The sequence below is a fragment of the Gossypium raimondii genome, chromosome 10 (genome assembly GCF_025698545.1).
Source record: "Gossypium raimondii isolate GPD5lz chromosome 10, ASM2569854v1, whole genome shotgun sequence".
Lineage (NCBI taxonomy): Eukaryota > Viridiplantae > Streptophyta > Magnoliopsida > Malvales > Malvaceae > Gossypium > Gossypium raimondii.
Genome location: NC_068574.1, coordinates 41261867 through 41272878, shown reverse-complemented (window position 1 = coordinate 41272878; position 11012 = coordinate 41261867). Strand labels below are relative to the sequence as shown.

Genomic DNA, 11012 nt, shown 5'->3' with positions numbered 1-11012 from the left:
ATAAATCTTCCATGACAATTTCACTATCACATACTCAAGCATAAAATACCCATTCAGCAAACTCATGTTTAAATAATCAACTTACCAAAACATCACCAAGGCATAGTCTAAGCATATCGTTCATCATTTCATACTATACCTATGCATCAACCAAAATCTCATCACATAGCATATTATATCTCAACCATTAGTGTATTAGGCAAGTAACTTAAGGAACCTAACAAAATATCAACAACATAACTATGACCATCATATATATATATATATACATAAATACACTTCCAAAATCCTAACAAGATACAAAATATTCATTACAACCAAAAGACTTCTTAGGTACATGCCAAGACCAAAATAAAAATATCACCAACACTTGAGTTCGGGATTACTGTTGGATGTTGAGTCAACAATCAAACTGCAATGTACTTAACATGAGCACAGAAAACAAAATCGTAAGCTGAATATAACTCAGTGGTATTTCTATAATCTAAACTTTAAACGTATTATAGAACATTCAAATGCATAAGTTTAATATGAATAATGAAATGCAATTTATATATAATCTATACTAACTCTTGTAATCCATTATACATACAAACACATCTCACTATATGAATTCATAACAAATCACTTCACATATCACTACTCAACCCATTTCACTAATAAACATTCCATTTCACATTTTTCATTCATTTCATAAACATTTGTCTTCTCAATTTCCATAGTATACATTCAAATATCATATACATCTTTATTTTCATACCATCTATATATATATATATATATATATATATATATATATATATCCTTATTTTGATTTCCATCTTTATTTCCCTATTAAAGTGACTCAGAATCGGATGAATATGCGGATCCAACCAAAACACCAATTTGGCACTCAGTTCTTGATGGATAAACCCGCAATAATGAAATTGCGCCCTGTGCTGGCCAGTAAAATTGACAAATAAATATATCCAGCAAGGTCGATATAACCAAAAAATGGGGTGCCCATCACTCCCCGACATGTAGTCGTATAACCTTGAACTCTTCCTATCCTATGGCATGCCAATTATACCTAACTCTACTCGAACAGTTAATAGGGTAACTATTTCTCAAATATGTTTTCAATTAATTTTCATTTCATTATCATAATCTCAAACAACAATCCATTCTTCCCATTCATATCTTTATATAGAAAACATAATTCTTCACAACATAAGTCGAATTTCACATTTCAAATAATATTCAATATTTCTGAATCTATTCAATTCAATCCTTAGCGCAAATAACAAATTCAAGCACCTCAATACATCTCACCGAATCGATTTTTTAGCTTACCATATAACTTACCATACAATGCAATTTACAAATGCAACAATTGAAATGGTTCGAATTATACACAAACCGTGAACTCTGAGCTATTCATCAACAACTTTATCTTTTCCTTTGTTTTCGAGGGATCCTAGTCGATGTTAGCTACAGATTAAAAGAAACAATACATTTCATCAATACAAAGCCAAATTCATATTCAATTTCTAATTTATGTAACTTTTGCATTTTATTCAATTTAGTCCCTAAAACCTAAACTAACATAACTTTCACAATTAACCTCAAATTTTAATACTAATTTTACTCTAGGGCTAATTTAACTCCATAATTCTCATTTTTACGCTAAAATTTTGGAATTGGTGCAATATAGTCCCTATAGCACAAAATCATCAACTGACTTTACAATTTAGTCCTTTTACAGTTCTAATCTTAAAATCTATCAAATTAAGCCCTAGAACTTCAATTATCCATCAATCACAACATATTCAATCTTTAAAAGTATCAAAAAATAGGACATGGGTCAGCTAGCTTAAGCTACCAGGATTTCGAAAACATAAAAATTACAAGAAAATGACAAAATTGAACTAACCAAATTGAGCTTGAAAACCTAAAACCCTTGGCCGCTCGTCTTCTTCTTCTCCCCAAGCTTCGAATTGCTTGAAAGAGTTTAACTTTCTCTTTCAATCCACTTGTTTTAAATTTTTATTTCAGATGTTTTAATTTATTTAATCATAATTATAATACATTTTCTTTCATAATAAAATCCAATACCGTCCACTATCATTAAACCATTGGTTTAAATACCTTATAAGTCCCTTATCTAATTTTTATCTTATAATTTAATAAAAATTCACACCTTTATCACTTACACGATTTAGTCTCTATACGTTAATTAAACCCTAATTCAATAAAATTACCTGATCGAAATTTAATTCACTTCAATAAAAACTCCGTAAATATTTAATAAAAATATTTACAAGTCTGGTTATCAAAATGGGATTTCAAAACCACACTTTTTAATACCACTGACTTTTGTGTCGTTACAGTCATGCTTAGCTTCTAGAATAAAGGAGGCTATGGCGTATGGACAAGCTAAGCTGACAAGGAGCATAAAGTGAGGTGAGTTTATGTACCTTGCCTTTGGATAACAGATGATGTTGTGTGACTTGAATGTATCACATTGATGATTAACTGAGGATACCTAAGATATGGTGTGTATATGCTTGACAAAAGAGTAGGTTGTGTGTGTCTACAACACTGTGTAAGCTTTCCCGAGTTGATTGCTAATTGTTTATGGTAGATAATGATAGATAATCTGGCATTTTTTTTACTGATAAGTTGTATAATATGCTTGAGTAATGTATCATAGTGTGGTGGAAAGTGTTGACGGGATAGATGAAGTTAGGACTTGGGAATTGGAATTTGTGTAAATATCACCATACAGTATTGTTGACTGCAAACCATGATGTGAGAAGCTCTGAGCCTTGCGGAGAGGACACTGCGGTGTTCAAGCATCAAGATTAGGAAATTCGAAATGGAGGAATAGGGAAATGGAATTACATTAAGATATCACCATACGTTATTGTTGAGTGCAAACCATGATGTACGAAGCTCTGGGACTTGAGGAGGGGACCCTTTAGTGCCTAAGAATCAAGGTGAAATGTGGAACAGGTTCTTTGAAACTACACTGTGACGATGATTATTAGTTCCCATAGATCAACACCACAATGGCGGTCAGCAGGCTCTATGAGGAGACAACGCCACAACTGTAAGGTCCTATGGGATGACACCTCAGAGAAGGTCTAACGTGTAACACCACACCTCAGCTATGGCAACCAACGTAGTCCGTTGGGACAGTAAACACCGGGTAGATTGTCAGGACACTAAACATAGGGAAGTTTTCCAGGACATAAAATATAGGAAGCACAATTTGAATGTCTGAAGTTCATGACGGATGCCAAGGGTGAAAGTACGTTCGTGGTGTGACTAGTTTGATAAGTCACAAGAATGAAAGAGTTTGACGTGTCCGAGGAATACAGACCACCAAAAAAAACTGAGAGAATTCATCAAAGGCAATAATGAGTGATGCCAAAAATGTGTCTCGACCCAATTAAGAAGAAAAGAGGAAGAGACTCTTTAGATAAGGAGGTATACATATTGTACGTCAAAACTAGTCTGCCAGGGGAGCTGTGGATCCCACATGGTCTAAGCTGAAACGGAATATGTTGTACTAGAATACAATCATAAATTTTAAGTCAACAAAGAGTCAGCGAAAATGCTGGGTAGGCCAATAAGAGTCTTCGTGGGAGAAAATGATTGCTCAAGGCTAAATGGTTAGTAAAGTCTGATGGAGAATAGTGGATAATGGAGGTTCGATAGAACCATGGGAAAATAGTGGAGATCTTGTTGCTCTACCTAAGGTAGGAGCCTCATGTGTGATAAAACTTTTTAAGAAATGGACAAAAAGGGTGGGTGCTATGGGGTTCACATTGTAAGCATCATTTCCCCAAGGAAAAGAAATTGTATTTGGGTGAGGACCCATGTTTACAACAATTATTTGGGTATTGTACCCTACTGAGAAATCATGATTATAGCATATTAGGGATCTAAGTCCACCAATAAATGGTTTAGAACGCCCAGGGCATGGGCCTTGCCAACTAGGTTCACAAAATCTCTTATGAAAGGCAAGGAGTTTAATTTTGAACTAGAAAACCCAATTTCTTAAAATTTATGGGATCTTATACTCATATATGTATGAATTTCACTAAGTTCTCTTGAACTTATAAAATTACATCTTGAATGCAGATTAGATAGTAACCCGATAAAATCAAGAAGGACCAAGTCAAACACAGCCAAAGTTAAGTGGTACACAGTAGCTATCTATGTATATAGAAGGGCACCTATGGAGGCCTTGCCTTAGGGTCTAAGTTGATTATATATTTTATCGAGCTTCAATCCAGAAATTATAAATAATTGTTGGAATTAGAGTCTTAAGAATTTATTACCAGTTTTGTACAAGTTGTATTAACAACTAAAATTTTAAATTTTAAGTCATTTAAGTATGTAATTAAATTGGAAACTAAAATTTTGTTAAACCTTTTGGGTTAGTGTAGTATCTGGCACCCAAAATCGACGATCGGATCAGGTATTGGGTGTTATAATTGTAACATCCCAAAAATCGGCAGTTACTAGAATCAGGTTTGTTAATCAAGAGAGAGTGGTCATGCTTTAATTTTTGAGATTATCTATACATTTTTAGGAAATAATTGAGGTAATAGTTTGTTGGTTAAGTGTTAGTGAAACGTTTCTTGAAACCCAAGTTCAAATCCCTTCTCTCGCATCATTTTTATAATTTTGCAAATTTTACCTTAAACCATAGCATGTGGCATGCCTTGTTTTTAAAATGAATATTGAAAAATTATTTCAAGAATGAGAAAAAAACCTAATGGTTAAAAGAAATATGAGAAAGCATGGAAATTAAATAAGGTCTCAAGTTCGAATCCTTTCCTTTACGAAATAATTAAATTTTGCAAAATCCCTTGTTTTTTTAATGTGTGTATCATCCATACCCTTGAACCTTAAGTATAAATAAAAATATTTATTGTATTTTTTAGCCTTTAATTCAATTTTTCCTTACCCTATCTTTTCACCCTCTTCCTCTCCTCTTTTCTATTCAATTTTCTTTCTTTCTCCCATTGTTTTCGTTGCCTACACCTCCCATTTTACCATATCTTTCTTCTTCCTTTTGCATCAAGATTCTACACCATCTCCTTTACTCTATTGCTGTCATTTATCCTCATCTAAATCAGCCCCAAATATGAAATCTTGAACCCCAAGAACGATCCCGAACATTGCCAAGAAGTGTCATTGTCGTTTCTCTCAACTAGCTTGGTTAATATCTCTTTTCTCTTCAATTTCTTAATTAATCTTGTCAATTAAAAACCAAAATTCCTAGATCTATAATTTTTGGGATTTTAAATGATTTCAAATGTGTTTTTCCAAATTTTAATGATATCTCAAACTGTTTTAAAATTTAGCCCCAATTTTGGCCACCATGAGTGGTGGTGCATACGCCTATGTGCAAGAAAGGGGGTTGTTTTGTTTTTTGGGTCTTGCCCATATTTTTATAGCATTAAATTGTGTTCTTGAACCCTCATAATCAGACTTTAATCTCATATTAATTAGGGAGAGACGTTCTTGATCAATTAGCCAATCGGATCCCACAAATCATGAAGCGTAAGTGCAATTAAGGATAACTAGTTTGTTATTTCGACATAGTTGTTGGGTAAATGTTATGAATTGATTAAATTAACAAATTTAATCATTAATTAGCTACTGATTTTCCAGTATATTTTTTAATTAGGTTCTGACTCAAATGCCCCAAATCATCCATAAAGGCGAAGAACGATTGCACGTATGGTTCGTATCGATACAGTGTAAGGAATCTACCTAGTTTGGATTCATAAAATAGTTATAATTTCAACGATTGGTTTGAACTCATAAGTGGGTGTTTGGGGGCTGTTTTAATGGTAAATTTATTGAATTTATACTGAATTTTGGTTTAGATTCGTTTAAGTAATTATTAAGGAAAATTGGAAGATTCACTAGTGTTTTGCGAGGAAGCAAAAAATAAGGTGTGGGTCCTAAACTCATAAAATTGTTGAAATGTTAAATATCCTATTATATTTGATAAATTAGCTTGCTAATTGGATTGGCTTAATGGCCAAATTATTGATTTTGTGAGTGGCCGAATCAGGTATGTTTCGAGCCTTAAAAGATTGACATGTTGGCAAAATTGCTAGTTTGATAGTATGAATGTTTGATTGAGTTTGTAATTGCATATTTGAGTTATGAGATATGAGAATGTTTGACTAAATGATATAATGTGTTTAGATATTAAGCTTATGTATGATTTAAATACATGAGATATTTGTTATATTGTGTACTGGAAAGGGTGTTATTTATGCACAATGAAAATCCGTAAAATATGTTAAATTGAACGATATTGATTGCTACCAACACAATGGTAATTTGAAAGATTGGAATACTGTTTCCATTTACTGAAAGTATGTGATTATTGAGGACATGCTGAGCATGTCAAATGAATGTGAAAAGTATTGAGATATGATTATATATGAGATTGCGTGACATATTGCATATGCATTGGGTTGGGATTTTGTGGTTGACAGAGGAGTTTCGTGGAGTACCGACGGCATATTTAGTCCGCATTATTCGTAGTCAGTGCACTGCACCTGGAGTACTGAAGGGAATGGTGATTTATCGCATTTTTACTTGCAGCTTGTCTGCATTTTTACTGGCATAATTTTTTGCATATTATTATCAGTGGTTTTCCATAACGGGCTTAATCTCATAATGTTTTGGAGTTCGGATGACAGGTTCTGAGGAACTCTTGGTGTGTAGCAGATGGTATGGGTAGGAACCTTTTTGCATTGCATCATGCTCACGACATATTTGAATGTTATTGATTTATGATATGTGTTGTAGTGTGTTGTATTGAATGGTATCAAAATTAATGATTGTTACTCGAATGAATGATGTATCATGCTCATACATCGTTTGACATCAATTTGATAGTGGCTATGTAATGATATGAAATTCTTATGATGGTTCTGTTTTCTTCTGTTAATGCTAATATGTTTCATTGTATTTGATCTTTTTGTTTATTTAAATAATATCTAGGTGTTTATGACATGATTGAATATTTTAATGATTCGTTTATGGTGTACTCGATATGAAATTTTAAAAATGTTATAAAAAGGTCCCTATTTGACATTGGGTTAACTTAAAAGAATTCGTATGCTTTGTATAAGACCCTTGAAAGAATGTTTCATGATATTCATTGTTATATTATTGTTGATTTCATAATTGATGATGTGAAATGATGATTTTTCTATGAGTTTTTCAGTAGTTCTTTGGGCAACAGTTATGGCATCCCTAGTTCGGATCTGGCGATTGGGACGGGTAAGGGGTGTTACACCAAGTCATATTACATTCAAATAACCTATAACAATAGCACATTAGATCAAAAAATCATAAGTTTATACCAAGTATTCATGATTCATATCAATGAAATTTCTATCATCAATGTATAAAGATGAATCATTTACAATTAAGTCTTTTTAATGACATTTCAAATTGATATCCAATTCCATTTCATCATGTTTTCAAGTTTCCAACGCTTATACCATTTCGCTTGATGGAAGCCTAGTAAAAAGAACTCAGATACATGGGTGAACTACACCAGACCAAGTTGCTCGTCCGAGCTAAATATATACATATTAGGTTACCCGTCCAGGCTAAACCTATTACACAACACATCAGGATACTCGTCCAAGCTAAACTTGGTCACATAAAATCTGAGAATCTGCCACAAATGCTAGATACCATTAAAATATGTAATAATCTCTATACAAGTGCGCGTAAGACCCTATTGGCATGCCAATTGTATCCTAACCTTTTACTAAGTTCACAAGGGCATCATTTACGCATATAAGTTTTACAAATCCCTATAATTATCCATTTATCATATTGTACCCTGTACATGATCACATATTTCATTTAGATGCCTGTACTCAATCAAAATTTTGCATTTGTACCATGTACTATTACATAATAGCCAATTATCACATAACATTTCAATTCAGTCCATTACTAGCCATACATGCCAATTTCACTAGTGTTCCAATCATATTCCAACATATATATATATATATATATATGAAATCAAAGATAAAATTACACATAACAATAAAGTAAGATGGTAAGTTCATATACTAACTTGTTCAAAATGTGAAAAGAATGGATACTTCAAGGACTAATCCATAATTTTAGCTTTTCTCCTATTAGCTCCACTTTGGTCCAAATATTGATTTATACAATTATTTTATATAAAAAATCAATACTAATCACTTTCATACAATGTTATGATACACATGAACCTATATAAATCTAATTTTGATTCCTCTAAAATTTTATATTTTATTCAATTTAGTCCCTAAACTCTAATAAGTATAACTCTCGATTCCTAGCTTGGATAAAAATTAGATTTCACATATTCTCATTAGGGCATTATACTTTCTATTTCTAACATAATTTTTACATCTATTCTATTTGGTCCCTACTAAAACAAAAGCAATAAACAAGCTAAATTAACTTTACAATCTAGTCTTTTTCATAATGTAAACTTAAAATCTTTCAATTTCAAGCCTAATTCTTTAATAAATCAACAATGACAATTTTCTAAACTTTAACAGTTTCACAAATTAGTACATGGGTTAAATAAATCAAGCTCTCATGACCCAAAATCATAAAAAGAAAGTACAGGAAAAGGACTTGAATTCACCTTTCAATTAATGGTTGAATGGCCATTGAACTTTCCTTGGTTTTCTTGTCCTTTTTGGACGGTAATGGAGGAACGATGAAGATGATAACATCTTTCCTCCACTAACTTGATATTATATGATAATTAGGGACTAATTAATCTAACTTAATTTAGTTTAATCATGATTTACTTACATTAATTTTAATTATTAGTTTAACTTAATGAAATGGCATCATCATCCACTAACTTCAACTTTAAAATGGTTTAATTACCATTTTGGACCTTTGACTAATTGTCATTTAAGACCCCAAGCCTTTTGTCAATTAAAATTCTATAGTGATTGGATTCTTACAATTTAATCTCTGAGTCTTAATTAACTATTAATTCAAGAAAATTACTCGATCAATCTTCAATAAATTTTTATATTACCTCTGTATATATTCATATTTAATATTTACAGACTCGACCTACAAAAATGGGGTTCCGAAACCACATTTTTCCTATACCACTGAAAATTAAATTGGTTCAATAATAATATTTGTTATTTGTTAAAACAATATATTTAGATTTTTTTCGGCTGAATTTTATGTCCAGTTGACTTAGGATGACACTGACTTAGGTTTTGTTTCTCATTGCTTTTCAAAAGTGCTTTTGGAGCTATAAGCAACAGAGATAGCTTTGAAAATCGAAAGTACATTTGAAAATGCTTTTGAACCTAAAAACAAAAGCTAAGTAAAGCACTTTTAGAGCCAAATAAAATGTTTATAACCTCTATTTATAATTCAATATATTTTATGTAATATTTATATTGGGTATATAATTATTGTCCTATTGAAATTTATTTTAAATATCTAACATTACATATTTAAATTTATAATGGTTATATTTTAATAATATTTAAAGTATAAATTATATAGTCAAATTAAAATTTACAAATATTTATTATTAATCGCTTACAAATATTTAAAATTTATATTTTATATATTAAAATATTAATAATGAGTTAAATAAATTATTCTTTATATTTTTACTGAAATATCATAATATTAACAAATTTGAACACTATTTAAATTCATTTTTTACTTCACAACATCATATCTAAAATTAACATTTTATTTTTAAAAGTATTTTTTACAACAATATTAAACACTAAAATTTTAAACTAAGCCAACCCTTTTAAAATTACTTCTAATAAATTAGCCTATAAATACAACATGGATATTGAATATTAATTCATTTTTCAGCCAATTGGTTTTAAAATAAGATTTATTCATATAGCTTTAATAAATATTAAATTATATTTCCATGCATTGCTTCAATTTCAAATATTAATTTTCATGAATTTCAGCAATAGCCCATTATGTAACATAATCATAAAGCTCATACTTTTAAAACAATAATATTTCATAATCTAACCTGACAAAAAGGAATCCATACTACATTAACATAACCAATAAAAGACCAGCGCTGAAAATTTTCAAATATCCCACAAACTAAACCGTAGTTGTTGTTTTACTTGGGAGGTGGGGGGAGGGGAGCAGCGCGTGAGCCAAGGAGGCTTTGGTGTTGCAACTCAAGCTCATTGAATTGCTGTTCGCGGTCCATCTCGATGATAAGTGGCACCACCAGGATAAGGAACGTTGTCCCCGCCAACCACGCCGCTTTTCCCGTGCTCCTCAACAGCTTCTTCGACACGTAGCCGGCCTCCTTCGCCACTCTCTTCGTGGCGTCGCTCATTCCGGAGAGTCTAGCAACGATGCTCCTGCCGTCGTCATTGGCGGCGGAGCCTCCATGTTTGCCTTGCCCCAACACCGACATGTTTTTTTCGTTTGAAGATAAAAGGAAACTTGAGGACGAAAGACGATGTGGAGTTATTTCGTCCTAAAAGATAAAGATTAGGTTTTATTTATTAAGGTCCGGGATTTTTAAATTTTTATAGGATAAGATATTGTCGTTTACATTAATCTTAAATATTTAAGACAAAAAATAATTTTTTTGTTTACTATGCGCTAATAATATATACTGTCAGTAAAAATTATTATCATAAACAGAACTTAAATGCAGGTATACCTTATTTAAAATGGAGATAAAATGTTAAAATTTAATTAATTCATTTGAAATGTTTTCTTTGTTTCTTATTAACTATGTTTGTTAACTTTTTCTTTTATCAAATTACAATACTTTTAATTCTCACAAAATTTTGTGACATTCAAATCCTTTTAATTTATCTCTCATGCTTTAAATATCAATAGTAAATGCTATTATGTTTTTGAAGGATGTGAATGCTATTATTTTTTCAAATAATTCCAGAAATTTTTAAATGGAGAAACTTTCTTAATCTAGATAA

At 31.4% G+C, this 11012-nt stretch overlaps 1 protein-coding gene across 1 annotated transcript; it reads right to left on the bottom strand.

The window, feature by feature from the left end:
* Positions 1-10051: 10051 nt before the first annotated feature.
* LOC105777912 (mitochondrial import receptor subunit TOM9-2) lies at positions 10052-10564 on the bottom strand. The gene has a single exon (XM_012601424.2). The coding sequence runs from the start codon at positions 10481-10483 to the stop codon at positions 10178-10180; it is 306 nt and encodes a 101-aa protein (XP_012456878.1). The 5' UTR covers positions 10484-10564; the 3' UTR covers positions 10052-10177.
* Between the last annotated feature and the right edge of the window lie 448 nt (positions 10565-11012).